The sequence below is a fragment of the Carlito syrichta genome, unplaced genomic scaffold, assembly GCF_000164805.1.
Source record: "Carlito syrichta isolate Samal-C Ts95f unplaced genomic scaffold, Tarsius_syrichta-2.0.1 Scaffold309493, whole genome shotgun sequence".
Taxonomy (NCBI): Eukaryota; Metazoa; Chordata; class Mammalia; order Primates; family Tarsiidae; genus Carlito; species Carlito syrichta.
In genome coordinates this window covers 28388-45304 of record NW_007253589.1, presented here as the reverse complement: position 1 = coordinate 45304, position 16917 = coordinate 28388, and the positions used below count along the sequence as shown (strand labels likewise).

Here is a 16917-nt window from a genome sequence, read left to right as displayed (position 1 = left end):
CCCTGAGATGGCTGGAGTAGCTCTCCTAAGAGAGCAAATAAGCTAAGCAGCAGCATCCCTACTGCTCACTCTTCCAAATGGACTCAGGACTTGGGAGAATTACTGGCACAAAGACTGGAATAGTCTGCCTAATGTTATTTTCTCTCAATATTTGTCTTCAATTCCCTCTTCCATGAGTATTTAATTGCCTATTTTACATTTTCAGTGTACAATCCAAGTTTAAACAAATAGGATCTATTTTCTATCTCTGGAAGCAATAACAAATTAGCTCAAGAGTTTTTTTCTTTAAAAGGTCATTTCAGTTCTATAAAAACTCAGAAAACAAAAAAGGCTACAATACTCTAAATAGCAGTCCCTTACATTCCCCCAAAAAAGTTTTTAGAATACCGATCCGTGCTATTTTACCAGAAAAGATTTGTTGAAAGCGTATAGAACTGCAGGAAGGATCAGTATTTATCGAGGTGGGGGGAGAGGTTCAGGGCAAAAATTTATATTTTTGAGTGGTCTTTTTAACAAACTTTTCTCAGGCTTTTTCCAGAAAAGGGTTTAAGGCAGCCAAAATTATTTTATAAACATCTACTTTTTTCGTAATTATTTCTCAAAGGAGAATAGGAACTGTTTTGCTGATTTTTTTTTTTTTAAAACAAAAAAAGAACTTTAAAATGGAAGCGTCTCCTGCAATAATTTTAGTTTGTTGGCTGTCCACAGATCGGCTGGTTTTTCAGCTTTTGAAATCTAGGTGATTTCTTACAATCCACACTTGGCCCGTTTATTTTCACACGGAACGAAAACCGCTTCTCCAAGCACAGGAGACTCCGGGACGCGCGCTGCCTCCCGTGCGGTGCCTGCGCGCATGGTCAGCGCCCCCAGCGCGACGGGCTGAGCCGGCGCCGGGAAGAAGTTCCGAGGGCTTTCCTGGGAGATGCTCCTACTCTGCCCTCCGAGGAACTCCAGGAGCTCGACACCGGCAGTGTTAAGCCCCGGGGTTCCCCTCAGACGGAGCTGGCAGCAGGGAGAGTCGGGCTTGGGGCAGAGCCCTTGCCAGACAAATGGAGCTGGATCTGCTGCTTTGTAGCTCAGAGCTAGGGTAATATTTCAAAAGCGAGCAATAAAACTCAGGCGAATCAAGCACTCCTCTGACTGGTTGGAAAGAGATTTGAAGCTTTTTCTAATGCTCTAAATAACCCTGCAAACAGTAAGCTAGCAAGGGTGGTAAACCAGCGAGAGGGTTAGCCCTGCTCTACCTTCCTTTAAGGGGCCATGTCCCTCGGTTAATATGTAGATTTCACCGACTCCTGACTGCCTGTGATTCAGGGAAACGCATTAATTTGATGACAAGAAAAGGTCAGCCTGCTTCGCACGCCTCTTGGCCTGGTTTTGAGAATTCTTCTTCCACGGAGGGAGGAGCTCCAGTTACACACCCGCGCACCCGCCACCGGAGAGAAGTGGGAGGCCCACTCAAGCACTGCGGGAAAGGGGGCGCCCCCGCAACGCGCCAGGTCTAACTACCCTCATCCCCTGCCTCTAGGACCAGCAGTCGCGTAGATCACAGGGGCTGCACCACTTGCATGTAACCCCAGAATTAGCCCCATCTCCGTCAGCCTCCGCATCGGCAGGAAAAAGTTATCCCAGTGAAAGTAAACGCGGTGGTGATTTTTGCTCCTCTTGTACCGTAACATTGTCAAGAGTAAGCTTTATCTTGCGGTACAGCTGTAAGGATCTGGGGAAGAAGGTTGCTGAAAAGACCAGATTTACAGCTGATCTTAAATGTTAAGGTCTGAAGACAAAATTCAAAAATGACAAGCTCGGACTCAGCAATCCTTGATCAGTTTAAGTTAGAAATCTCTCAGCCTGGAGACCCCTACCAGGCAAACATTTACACGCTGAATCACTGAATGGTACGCCAATCCCCCTCCCCCCCCACACACACATACACTTTTTTTAACATACATACTTCCTAGAAAAACTGCCACCCTGTCTTCCCCTAGAGTCCCAAATGGTTAGGACGGTATCTAATACACGCTACCAGCTTCTGCACAGACCACACAGTGAAAAGGTGGAACCACCCAAGATCAAAACAGTCTAAAAAATTTTGCAATGATAAAACAGCGCTCAGCTTTTCGAGGCTAAATATTTAGCATAGATTCCTACTCCGGAAAAGCACCGAGGGTTGACCACTTGTCCTCACCATCCCCCACTACCCAACAGCCTGGAATAGAGCTTGCAGGCTGGAGGTTGTAAACAAGTCACAAAGGTAACAACACCCCCTGCCTTCCCGCCTAGTCTGCCAACCACCCATACCTCCCTGCACATGCAGGCTCACACTCGGCCTCTGATGGCCCGAATTCTATAGGGGAGGTAGCAAAAACTGGACTTAACTCACCACCATATGCTCAGCCCCAAATCAATAAAATAAGTGTAAAACCAATCATACAGCACCTCCAATAGCTTTACTACTTAATCCCACATCTCTCTACTTTAAGAACTGGGCCAGATTTCTCTTTGTAGTGACTGTCACCAAACTTAATGTGCTAAGGATCCTAGCCTAGAATTCAAACTGCAATCAGAAAAAAAAAGGGGGGGGGGGAGACATGCTTTTCTTCTCTGTTAAAGACCAGACAGATACTCTGACCAAACACATACTGGTGAAAACATAAAAATAAAAATCAATTAAACTAGGCACATGCAGATCAATGGAGCCAAATATCCAAAGTTGGAAAGTGGCTAATTGAAAAGTTATTGATTGTTCTAATCGATATCCTTCCCTTGATTACCTACCACTTTTATAGGTTATGGTTGAACTGAGGACTTTCTGAACTTGGAAAAAGAGACATGAACAGGCACCGAGTTCTTATAGTGCGATGGGTAAAACACACCTGAGTCTCACAATCCAATCACCTGACAAAATTTTCAAAATTGACTTTGGAGGCTAAATGATTTATTTTGATAGAAAGCTGAGCTGTTGAAAGATAAAGCTGAACATCTTTCAACCTCTAAAAGATACCTCTTGATAGACAAATAGCACCTTACAATAATCAAAATCTTTTTACCATGCATTTTCAAAGAAGCCACAGTGAATAACACATTAGTCTAAGATTTACACTACATTCACTGTTAAGGCAACCTCTATTGCAATGTGTTCAGGATGTGATTGAAAAAGAAATGTAAACTCAGTGGAATGAAAAAGATAGACATGGCTTTAATTGAAAAAGACAAACTAAGTGAATAATGAGTATATAAAACCTAGCCTATGCCACTTTTATCACCCATATATGACACTTAATCTTAAATTTATGAAAGACAACCGAACTGTTTCAGATCACCAGAGGCTTTTCCTACTCTGTTGTTTCTACCCTCTTTCCAGTAATACTTTAATGCTGATAACAGTAGCGATAGAGTCATTTGCAAATTTTTCATATGTTGCTCATTTTTTAGTATGTTTAGATTCCTCTTTTTAAAGGAAACCAATGATAATTTGGGTTGAGTAGCTATAAAAACTGTGCATAAGATCAAGAGCCTTATTTAGTAATGTGAGATGAAAATATTTACAATGGAAAGTCATGCCAAAAGATCCCCTTCCAAGAAAAAGTAGGACATTTTATGTTTGAAATAAATCAGCAAATAATTTTCCTCATATTACAACTTAATTCATCTATATTATTTGACCCATAAAAAAAAAACTCTATACATTTCTGGTTGATTTACAAACAGATATTGCTTTTTCTAGAAAAGAAAATCTTGGAGGTGTCATAGATTGATTTCATTTTGAGATTAAATGTTCTCATATCAATTTTAGGCTCATAAGTTATTGCTGCCAACATGGGGCAGGCTTGTTCCTGCTCCGTAGGAAAATCCAGGTGCTAAAGAAGTAGGTGACTAGTGGTGACTCAGTAGGTGGCACTCTTCCCTTTACATACTCAGCCAATGCCCCAGAAAGAAGTTGTGGGATACTAGATACACCATAAATAATTCTCATAGGAAAAATAAAACCAAAATGTTGGAACTTTGGAAAGATGGAACTCAAACTGTAGTATACTTAGCATTGAAAAAAATTCTGCCCCTATTTCAAATGAATTGCATTCTTTACTGAGTGCCCCTGAAGGGATTATCAATTATAATGTGTGAAGGTTAAAAAAAATGTTCTGGAAATCCCCAGTAGGGAAAAATGCAATATTTCTAATCAAGACTACCACGTGATCAAAATCTCAAGGTCACTTTGCAGAAATCATATAGTCACTTTATTGTTTGTTTGTTTGGTTTAGTTTGATTTTTTAGAGTACTAACAACCATTATTTTCTTCTTTAAACTATAGTTTTATTTTCTAATTTAGTAAAAAGAAAATAATATCCTCTTAAAGTTTTCCTTTTTACATTTGTAGACCTAAAACCATTATTTTAAAAATGATCAAACAAATGCAGGGGCTGGAGGGCAGTAGTTCTAGTTCTCACACTTTCTTGACTGCCTGGAGGAAAAGACTCACATAAATCAAGATTATTCTTGCTGTAAGTCCCAGTCAAAATATTTGGATGTGAGAGAAGATTAAATGGACAAGATTTTGGATTATCCTTTGATTTCAATTATCCAGGCTAAACCTGATCTTCCATTGTTGTAAAAAAAGAAGAAAAAATCAAAGAATGCCTGTAGTACATATGGTGGCTCAAATGTGCTTTTAACAACAAAATTCTGTAAACCCTTTTCTATTCATATAACCGAAAGAATAATTCAACACTTTTATAAAAAGTATAGGCCACCATGATTTAATATACCGATTCCACAGAAAATAGTTGCAACTAACAGTCAAACTATCTAGTAGCCACTTTTTCAAGGGTATCATTAAATGTGAGTTAAGAATGACAATTTCTTTTTTTTGTGCATTTCTATACAATGTTCTTTAAAGAGGAAGGAATAAGGGGAAGGAAACAAATATTGAAAGGGTAAACTTGGAACTGCTATAAGAAAAAATAAAGAGAAAGAAAAACAATAAATATGGTAAGAACACATTTGAGTACCTATCCCTAATAAGCAGATGAAGTTTCATACAACTCATGAGACATATAATAATTTGTGTAATAGTCACACAGAACACAAACAGAAGTATCTAAGCAATGTTACTTTAATAGTCACTATCTTTTGACTTTATATTCTTTTTTCCAAAAATAAAGAATTTTAAACTCCTGAAAAGTTTAGTTCCTTATCTTCTCTACCCTGGAATTCCAGCATAGTGCCATGTATTCTAAGAGCACTCCATTGTTAACTACAACCACCACTACCAACATCTCCTCCTTAATTTCAAAGAAAATGTACTAAGGCAGCAATATCTCTAAAATTCAAACTGATGCCAATACTTCCTCTACAGTTTTAGTAATTCTAAATCTACTCATATATTTTTTACCCAATGCACTTGAATTACAAAATCATCATGCACAATCCCAACAATATTGTGAGAGTATCTATTCTTGAAATCTTCCCTACCTCAAAAGTTTTAATTATAGTAAAATATTAACAAGTTTCTAAATAAGTAAAAAAATTAAATTAAATTAAAATACAACCTGAAAAACACTGACTCACTTGTCCCATTTTTTAAATATCTCTATCCCCCCAACTCATATCCATACTTCTTGAAAACATCCTCTGAAAATAAAGTGTAATCCACATTTATAATCTCCAAAGTTTTAATGTTTTAATATTAGTTTTCAGTACTTTGTGTGTTTTAATATGTGATTTGCTTTAATAACAAAATATTTTAAATGCCAGTGAAATGACTTAAAAAGCTGATTTCAGACATTACGCTCCTATATTATCTGACTAAAGAGAGATGGCAGAAAGATATAGGAAGTTAGCATTGGCAGATAATTTTAAAATGTAATTTTGAGTTTTTAGTTAAATTACACAAATAAGGACCACATGAAATACTTGTGATCTGTGGTAATCAGAGAATAAAGGATCTCCTAACTATATATCATACTATCTGTGAATGTATGATCATGGATCCAAATAACAAACTAACTCTTGTGGGAGCTGCCAAGTCTTCAAACAGGCACCCAGAGGTCTGTACTTTAGTTCTTAATTTCAAAAGTACAGACCTAAAGTATCCTGAAAATGGTGACATCTATTTTTGGAATAATAATAAACGTTTCTCTCATCTAGTTATAGTAATATGCTAAACAAGCAATCCCAGCATTGTAACAACAAAAATGTTAACTGTAGTAAAACAATCAGTATTCATGTGAAATTCTCATATAATGGAATAAAAGTTGCCTTAAGTCAGTCTTTATACTTCTTTCACTATTTCCCTTAGCGGTACCCATCAATGACAAGCATATCTTAGAGTGAAATACTATCCACCACAAATGCATTCATCACACTGTACTTTGATCATACAAACATAAGTCTACATTCATAAACTTAGTCTTATTTTGTCTACCACATTCATGATGCCAACCACCAAAATAGCATAACATTATATTAGGAGACTTGGTCTCACACTGCTATAGCAGTAACTTATATTTCAAATGTCACATTTTAGATAACATTGTTTTTAAGAGTTAAAATAAGCAATTTGTAATAGAGGCATCTAAGAGAAACTCTTAACCCAGTTATTTATGATCAATATTGAAAGATATACATTTCGATATACATTTTTGAAGTAAAACAATCACCAGTTTCCAGAATTCTGATGTACACAAGACAAAGTTAAAACTCCAGAACATTAGGATAGCTGAGTTTTGTACTACCTTTTTAAAAAGATATATTGTCTACCTTGTGCAAAAATAGAAATTTTCATTGGTTCTTAGTGAAAATCCACACCTCCATACCCAGTTTGAACTAGTAGTGGGTTCATAATACCATTGAAGAACCACATTTTTAACTCCTAAGATGAGTTCCTATAAATGGTCATGTAAAACTGAAAAGGGGAAGATGAGGGTGCAAAGATGAACTACACTCATCATGTTAACACAGGAAGTAGGACTATAACACATCCTTCCTTTTTTGCTTTTATATATTACTGAGGCTGAAGACAAGTGGCCATTTGAGAATCAGGTCCTCTTCAAAAGTGTACTGAATGTTCAAGAAAAAGGGGAGTTGTAGAAATGGCAAACCCTTCCACCCCAAAACCCCCAACACCTGTGGCTCTGACATCTCTTTGCATCTCTACACCCTCCACCTTCTGTGGCCAGGCCACCCAAGAACTACCTCTTTGACCTCAAACTTCCCTCCCAGCTCTCACACACGCATTCGTTATCCTCAGTGTTCTCTCCCTCTCCCACTCTCCCTGCCCCGCCTCCTCCCTCTGTCAACGCGCGCGCGCACGGCGTCTTCACACACAGACGTCCAGACCCCATCTGTGTAGACCATCAAAAAGGGCTTCGCCACCATCCACGGACCAAATTGCAACACGCACGCCCACTCCCTTTTTCAGACGAAACACCCCTCTTCTCTCCTCCTTGTCCCGCCCCCCCTGGCCAGAAGACTTGTAAAGACGACGTGTAAAGCGCGGGGAGGTAGGGTAAGGACTCTGAACGCTTCTGTCCCCACCGGCTCGCCGTTCCCTCGCCCCCGCCCCAGCCCCGTCAGCGCTACCCTCCCCCTTCCCGCTCATTACCTGCCAACAGGTTCCTAATTTCCTCAGGGAGGGGGTAGGGAGAGGAGGTGCTGCTGGGGTTGGGCATGTTAGGGAGCGCAGGGCGTGCGGGGAAAGGATCTGTGCGGAAAAGGTGACGACGGGGTGGGGCCGCGGCTGCCACCTAGACTCGGGCTAGCGGTCCCGGTAAGAACAGCGGGGCTACGAGTCGGGACACTGCCGGGCCGGTGCTCACAACAAGGAAGTCACTGAATCTGTAGCCAGCAGCAGCTGGACTCTCGGCCCCGCCCCGCCCAGGACAGCGGGGCGGGGAGATGGGCGGAGAGGCGGTGCCACGCGCCCGAGGCGTCCAACTGCGCATGGGCATCCCTCGGTTTTCCCGGCCTCGGAAGAAAGGGCCTGGAGACGAACCACGCCCACCGTCACGCCGGGAAGCAGGGGGAGGAGCGACTGGTGGGAAGGGGAGCAAGAGCGAGGCTGCGTCACGTGAGCCGGCGTCTGAAGCGCCTGGCCGCCATCTTGGGTGCTGGTACCACCGGAGCTGCCGGCTGTTTCTCTAGGATCCCCCCCCCCCCGAAAATAATGTATCCGTAATGCCTAGCAGTTTTCCGAGTGACAGGCCTTCTAGCTAACAGTCAGGCCCGCCGCGGTTTAACACCTCGCCTGCTAATCCACAAGGAATTTTCGACCGTCTTTAACCATATGGTCTTCTTTGTCCGATTGAAAGGAGGTGTGACAAAGTCTCGTCTTCCGCCAGTCCTCCCTGAGAAGCTGGGAACTGCTGCGGAGAGCGTTCTGATTGGTTCTTTCTTTCCTTTTCTACCAAATTCGTATTCTGTGAGTGACCGAGTTTCATCACTTACAAGGAAGAGTGGGGAGTTCTAGGCACTATCCTTTGAAGAAAAAAAAAAGACCAAATAGACATAGGCACCACCATCCATCTACAAGCATCAAAAATAGTAACCGGTGGTTAGAATGAAATTATAAAATCTAGTCACTCCAACCCAGCTTGACCATTTAGTGAACAAATAATTATTGAGTGCTGTCTGTAAAGCTTCTTACAGGTTTTCTCTTTAAAAATAAAAAATCTGCGTCCATTAAAGCCTTTATCAGACACACTTTGTTTTATTGTGCGTCACAGATATTGCAGTTTTTTAAAAAACAAAAGTTTATGGCAACCTTGCATCAACCAAGTCTATAGGCACAATTTTTCCGAGAGCATGTGCTCACTTTGTGTCACTGTCACATTTTGGTAATTCTCAAAATATTTCAAACTTTTTCATTGTTATATCTGTTATGGGGATCTGGAATTGGTGACCTTTGAAGTTACTATTGGAATTGTTTTGGGGCAGCATAACCACATCCATATAAAACAGTGAACCTAATGGATAAATATTGTGTTTTCTGACTGCTCTAGCAACTGTACCTTCCCCCATCGCTCTTCCTCTCCTTGAATCTCCCTAGTCCCTGAGACACAATATTGAAATTAGGCCAATTTATAACTATACAGTGTCCTCTAAGACTAAGTGTTCAGGTGAAAGAAAGAGTTGCACATCTTTCATTTTAAATAAAAAGGCAGAGATGATTAAGTTTAGTGAGGAGTATGTTGGAATTAAACATGAACTGAAAGCTAGGTCTCTTGTACCAAACAGCCAAGTTTTGAATGCTTTTCCAGTGAACACATGCATGATAAGAAAGAGAAAAAGCTTTAATTGCTGATGTGAAGAATGTTTGAGTGGTCTAGTTAGAACCAGCCACAAACCTAAAGCCAAAGCCTAATCCAGAGCAAGCCATGTCTTCAATTCCATGAAGACTGAGAAGGGAGAGAAAGCTGCAGAAGAGAAGTTGGAAGCTAGCAGAAGTTGGTTCATGAGGTTTAAGGAAAGAAGCTGTCTCTAGAACATAAAAGTACAAGGTGAAGCAGCAAATGCTGATTAGAAGGTACAGGTACAGCAAGTTATCCAGAAGATCTAGCTAAGACAATTGATGAAGGTGACTACACTGAACAACAGATTTTTTTTTTTTTTTTTTTGAGTTGGAGTCTCACTCTGTCGCCCAGACTAGAGTGCAGTGGCCACTCCCGGCCACCGCAGCCTCGACCTGCTGGGCTCCGGCGATCCTTCCGCCTCAGCTTTCTGAGTAGCCGGAACTACAGGCGCACACTACCACACCCGGCTAATTTTTTTGATTTATTGTAGAGATGAGGTCTCTCCAAGTTGCCCAGGCGGGTCTCGAACCCGCGGGCTCAGGCAATCCATTCACCTCAGCCTCCCAAGGCGTGGGATTACAAACTGAGCCACCGAGCCCAGCTAACAGATTTTTAATGTTTATAAAACAGCCTTCTATTAGAAGAAGATGCCATCTAGGATTTTCTTAGCTAAAGAGAAGTCAATGTCTGACTTAAAGGGGCAAACTGACTCTCTTGTTAGGAACTATTATTGCAGCTAGTGACTTTAAGTTGAAACCATTGCTCATTTACAATTTCAAAAATCTTAGGGACCTTCAGAATGGTGCTAAATCTACTTTGCGTGTGCTCTATAGATAGAGCAACAAAGCCTGGTTGACTACACATCTGCTTCCAGCATGGTTTACTGAATATTTTAAGCCCATTGTTGAGACCTACTGCGCAGAAAAAAAGGATTCCTTTCAAAAATATTATGGCTCATTGACAATACACCTGGTCACTCAAGAGCTTTGACGGAAGTATACCAGGAGATTGTTGTTTTCATCCCTGCTAATACAACATCTGTTTTGCAGTCCATAGATCAGGGAGTAATTTTAAGCCCTGTTTTAAAACTATATTTCATGGCCTGACACACTGGTTCATGCCTATAATCCCAGAGCTTTGTGAGGCCAAGGCAGGAAGATCACTTGAGCCAGGAGTTTGAGTCCAGCAAGACCCTTTCTCTATACAAAACTTTAAAAATTAGCTCAGTGTGGTGTCACACCCCTGTAGCCCTCTCTTCATGAGGCTAAGGCAGGAGGATCGCTTCAACCCAGGAGTTCAGGGTTACAGTGAACTATTGTGCCACTACACTCCAGCCTGGGCTACAGAGCAAGAGACCCTGTCTCTTAAAAAAAATTCATAAAGCTAGAGCTGCCATAGATAGTGATTTTCTGATGGATCTGGACAAAGCAAACTAAAAACCCTCTGGAAAGGATTCACCTTTCTAAATGCCATTAAGAACATTCTTGGTCGGGCTCAGTGGCACTTTGGGAAGCTGAAGCAAGTGGATTGCCTAGGCCTGCGGGTCCGAGATCAGCGTGGGCAACTTGGCGAGACCTTGTCTCTACAATAAATCAAAAATTAGCCAGGCGTGGTAGCACATGGCTGTAGTTCTGGCTATTTGGAAGGCTGAGGACAAAGGATCACCAGAGCCCAGCAGTTTGACGCTGGGGTGACTGTGAGCATGCCACTGCACTCCAGCCTGGGTGACAGAATGAGACTCCAAATTTAAAAAAAAAAATTCTTGATTCATGAGAGAGGGTAAAAATTATCAACATTAACAGGAGTTTGGAAGAAGTTGGTTTCAACCTCCATGGATTACTTTGAGAGGTTTAAGCCTTCAGTGGAGGAAGTCACGGCAAATGTGGTGGACATAGCAATATAAAAATTAGGAGTGGTCATGAAGATGTGATTGAATTGCTGCAATCTCATGACAAAACTTGAATGGATGAGGAGTCGCTTCTTACGGATGAGGAAAGAAAGTAGTTTCTTGAGATGAAACCTATTCCTGGTGAAGATGCTGTGAACACTGTTGAAATGACAACAAAGGACTCCGAATATTCTATAAACTTCGTTGATAAAGTTGGAGAGGATTGACTCCAGTTGTAAAAGAAGTTATAGTGTGGTAAAATGCTACCAAGCAGAATCTCATTGCCACAAAGAAACTTTCTGTGAAAGGAAAAGATAGTCCATGTGGCAAACTTTATTGTTGTCTTTAGAAAATTGCCACAGCCATCCCAACTGCAACTACCACCCTGATCAGTCAGTGGTCATACACATTGAGACTCTCCACCAGCAAAGAGATTACAACTTGCTGAAGGTTCATGACTGTTAGCATTGTTAGTAGTAACGTTTTAATTTTCTTTTGTTTTGTTTTAGAGATGGGGTTTCATTGTTTTGTCCAGGCTGGCATCTGACTCCTGAGCTCAAGGAATGCCCCCACCTTAACCTCCCAAGCAGCTGAACTCGAGACCTGTACCACCATGCCCAGCTACCATAAAGTATTTTTTAAGTAAGTTTTTTTTTTTTTACATTATGCCATTGTATACTTAATAAACTGCAGTATTGTGTAAATATAACATTTATGGGGAAACAAAAAAACCCAGAATTTGTTTATAAAAAATTGTGTATTTATTCTTTTTATTTTTTAATTTTTTAATTTTTTTTTGAGTTGGAGTCTCACTGTCATCCAGACTGGAGTGCGGTGGGCCACCGCAGCCTCGACCTGCTGGGCTCCGGTGATCCTTCCACCTCAGCCTTCCAAGTAGCTGGATCTACAGGCGCGCGCTACTATGCCTGGCTCATTTTGATTTATTGTAGAGATGAGGTCTCACCAAGTTGGCCAGGCGGGTCTCGAACTCGTGGGCTCAGGCAATCCACTCACCTCAGCCTCCCAAAAGCACGGGATTACAGGCTGAGCCACCGAGCCCGGCTGTATTTATTCTTATATGTTTAAATTTCAGTCACCTTCTAAGTGCTCTCCATTTGATGCAACACACCTATTGAGACTCTTTTTCCACTGCTCACAGTTTTTGAATTCATCAGTTTTGATGCTTTTTAGTGCTTCTCCTGTTTTTTTTTGTTTCACATCTTCCACACTGGTAAAACGTTTCCTTTTGAGGACTTTTTTCATATGGGGAAACAAAAACAAAGTCACTGGGGTGAGGTCAGGTGAATAGGGAGGGTAGAGCATGGAGGTCATGCTGGTTTTGGTGAAAAACTGCTGAACACTGCTGAGTATGAGCAGGCGTGCTCATAAATCATGAAATGGCCAAATATGCTGAAAAAATCTCCAAAAATGTTCACTATAGCCAGACAGAACCTCTTACAACAATGCTAGCTTATATTAATGCTGATAGGTTGCTAGAACACTTACCTAGCAGGGGAAGCCTATACTACAAAGGGGCCCACCCTCCAAAACATTCCAGTTTTTGTTTGGGTCCCCCTTCATATATGCATTGGGAAACCACAAAATTAACGTGATTTACTTTATTGTGATATTTGCTTTATTGAATTGATCTGGAACCTAACCAGTATCTGCAAGGTATGGGTGTGTGTGTGTGTGTGTGTGTGTGTGTGTGTGTGTGTGTGTGTGTGTGTATTTTTTGCAAGTACATTTGTACAGATTTATTACATGCAAGTGCCTTTTAACTATTAAAGTCACTCAAAACCTGATGTGAAACCATCAAGAAAAATGAAGACTCTGGAGTCACTGAAGAATATAGAATAGCGGCTAATAAGAGGCAGTTTTCAGATAGGAACTACCTGAGCAAAGCATTTAGTGAGTATCCACTGTGTATTTATTTCTTTTAGTAAAAATATGCTTGAAAACACTAGACCCTGAAATGCCCCTAAGTCGTGCCCTGCATCCAGGTTTGGCAAGGCATATCATTTTCAAAACACAAATGTTAGTTTTGCTATTAAGCCTTCACATAGATTTATTTCCCTTCATAGAAATAGTGACTCTTTCCTAGATGCTACTATTGTATTTTATACATGGTATCATTACTCCAATCACAATGTATATTGTTTATTCCTCTACCCTCCAACCTTCACTAGATAGCTTAAACTTTAGTTTTCATTAGAATCGCAGTATAACCTATTACATTGCAAATTCTCAAGTCCTCATCCCCAGATTCTAATTCAGTGTTTTTAGAGTGGTGCCTGAGAATTTGCATGTTAAACAAACCCTATGGGTGAATACAAGACATGAAATTTCATTTTGAGAATCACTTTACTTCTTCCCAGCTCCTATAGGGTACATAATTTGTTATACTTTATCTTTCATCTCCAGCTGTAATCCTAAACCTAACAAAGAACAATGGCTTTATTAATATTTCATCAAAACATTTTTTAAAAACAAATGCAATATGGCATTTTTGTGTAATCTTCTAAGAGATAACACTAGACACTAATTGTAAAAGGGAAAATTAGAACATTTTGGAGTTCATATCTTTCCCCTCAAAACAAAACAAAATAAAGACAAAAACTTTGCAATTGAAGTAAAACATGCAAAATAATAACAAAAAAGACACCCCCAAAACAAACCCATTCCTCAAAATAGACTTTGAAAATGCCACTCAGATTTTTAAATGTGATCAATTATAGAAAGAGTGCTAAAACTTCAAATTGTTCTTGATGGAGGTAAAAGTAAATAGTCATTTTATAACACAAGTCTTCAAAGAATCGAGAACTGTTATTCTTAAGCAACAAAATTATCTTCCTTCCTAAAGAAGAAAGAAACTATTTCATGGACATTTTATATTTGTGAGGATTCTACTTCTCTTCACAGTTATCACATATAATTCTTTATCTTGTCACATTATTTATTAAACCAGGCCTCCAAATGTCCCAATCCTTTGTTTCCTTCTGATATAACTGACCATTTTTTTATCCCGTGTCCCATTTATTTATTTATACTCCACTCATTCCACAAAGGAATTGAGGTGATTTACTCTTGTATCAAATAGACAGCTTTCTGGAGTGGATCAAATGGACAGTGTCTCCACTGCTCATTATGACAAGTCATTCTTGTTAGTGAGAGACAGGAAACTATTAAGATTGCCTTAAAATATATAGCATCTAGTAGTCCAAATAAAAAAGGCAATAACAGAAAATGGACTTTTTGTATAAAACACATTTTCCCTACTTAGGAAACCATTCTCAGACACAGATCCATGATGGATTCACTTGGGCAGTGTTTTGTATATGCTATCATTTTTACTGTTTATTGTTAAAGTTACTGAAATTGATTATAAGACAGAACAATAAAGGTTAGAAGAAATGCATTTTCTCTTGTTTCTAAAACAAAAACTAAAAAGGAAATAAAATCATACTTTACATTCTTTAAACTAGTATAATAGGTTTAAAAAAGAGAATAATAAATGAACTTTAAATCTCAACCTGAAAGGTAGCAGCCTCCCTACCATTCTGCAAAGGACAAACTAGACTCTGGATAAAATCTTATGATTTGTCTTTTCAAAAGTAGATCCTCCAGTTTAAATATATATATATATATATATATATATATCCAAATAACTGAAGCTAACCTTCCTCCTTATGTTTTCCAAAATTTGCTTAGGAGCATTGAATATGAAGTCTGACAATTACGTTCATGAACTCATCCTAGAAAAAGATACCTCACTGCTGAATATCACTATGGTCACCTTCAAAGTACTCCCCTTGAGCCAGGCACAGTGGCTCACATCTGTAATCCCAGCACTTTGGGAGGCAAAGGCAAGAGGATTGCCTGAGGGTTTGAGACTAGCCTGGGAAACTTGGCCAGACTTCGTCTCTATAATAAATTTTTAAAAATTAGCTGGGGGTGGTGACACATGCATGTGGTTGCAGCTACTTGGAAGGCTAAGGTAGAAGGATCACCTGAGCCCAGCAGGTAGAGGCTGTGGTAGCCATGAGCATGGGCGATAGAGATTCAGATTCAAAAAAAAAAAAAAAAAAAAAAATCCCCATGCAAAGTACTCCCCTTGGGAAGCTATGCACTGACACCAGCACCTAGTCCACCTGTCAAAGCAATTTTGGAGCTCTTTTACTGGAATGGCCATCAGAGCTGCTGTTGTACTATCCTTGATGCCCTGAATGTCATAAAACTGTCTTCCTTTCAATATTTCCTTTATCTTTGGGTAAAGAAAACAGTCACTGGGGGCCAGATCAGATGAGTATGGAGAGTGTTCCAATACAGTTATTTGTTTACTGGCTAAAAGCTCCTTCACAGACAGTGCTATGTGAGCTGGTGCATTGTCATGATGCAAGAGCTGCTTTGGGAGCATTTTTGCACACACCTTTCTCATGCCAAGATTTTCAGTTAAGATTTTCCTGTTTCTCTATCAATATTTATTTGGTCTGCCATGCTTCTCACAATCAACCAACAATTTTGATGCACAGTTTGATGAACTTTTGCAATGTTTTTGTCAGTTCTGTCTGTTACTGGCCATCCTGACCACTCTTTATCAGTGATGCTTTCTCTCTCCTCAGAAAAGCATTTAATCCATTTGTACACTGTCTTTTCATTCATGGCATTATCCCCATAAACTTGGACTAACATGTCCCTGATTTCAATTCCACTCTTGCCAAGTTTAACAAGAAATTCAGTGTTTATTTGTTGCTCTAATTCAAGCTCAAACATTCTCATTATGGCACACAAAAACATGCAACAATAATGAACGCCACTCAGCAAGACACCGCCACACAGTGACATTAACACAGCTGTGAGACACTGATATCAAGGTTATGAAACCTTACCAAGTTGTTCATACAATACTGCATAAGCACATAATGGCAAGTTCACCAATTTAATTGTCAGATCTCATATGGTATAAAGCCTATTGCTCATTGGTTACAACCCAGTACAGCATGTTACTGTCCTTACTACTGTAGGCAACTGTGACAAAATGGTAAGTATTTGCGTATCTAAACATATCAAACATAAAAAAATACAGTAAAAATAAATTATTATGGCTGGGCACGGTGGTTCATGCCTATAATCCCAGCACTTTGAGGCCGAGGAGAACTCATCTTGGTGAGAATCTCTACATTAAGTCAAGAAAAATGAGATGAGCATGGTGGCACATGCCTGTAGTTCCAGCTAGGAAGGCTGAGACGGAAGGATCATCTAAGCCCAGCAGATCAAGGCTATGGTGGCCATGAGTGTGCCACTGCACTCCAGCCTGGGTGACAGAATGAGATACTGACTCAAAATAAATAAATAAATAAAGTATTATAATCTTATGGGACCACTGTCATATATGTGGTCCCTCATTGGCTAACATGTTACATGACACATGACTATATTCCGGCACTTTGCTGCCCTGGCCAATCATTTTAGTATAAGAAGAATAAGCAATTTAATATAGACTAGATTTGAGTGATTAATAAGATGCTGTATGTCTTTAGGGTCCTGCAAATTAGGAATAAGTTGAGATAACTGTCCATTCCATTGCAGACTTCTCAGAGGCTACCTGGTTCCCTACCCAGGTAGCAGCCCCTTCTCCCTTTAACTGCATTGATTTTATTTATCTAGACTCTCAGTGCTCAGAGGTCTAACCACTGTGAGGTCAGCTTTGCTAATAATCTGACTCTGCCGGGCTCAGTG

At 40.0% G+C, this 16917-nt stretch overlaps 1 protein-coding gene across 1 annotated transcript in view; it reads right to left on the bottom strand.

Annotated features, from left to right (window-relative positions):
* LOC103269818 (src kinase-associated phosphoprotein 2-like) overlaps nt 1–8066 on the bottom strand; it is a 32807-nt gene extending 24741 nt beyond the window's left edge. Inside the window, exon 1 of the mRNA XM_021717253.1 lies at nt 7604–8066. Coding sequence (XP_021572928.1) covers nt 7604–7670 — 67 coding nt within the window. The 5' untranslated portion in view covers nt 7671–8066. The remainder of the gene's footprint in view (nt 1–7603) is intronic.
* Between the last annotated feature and the right edge of the window lie 8851 nt (nt 8067–16917).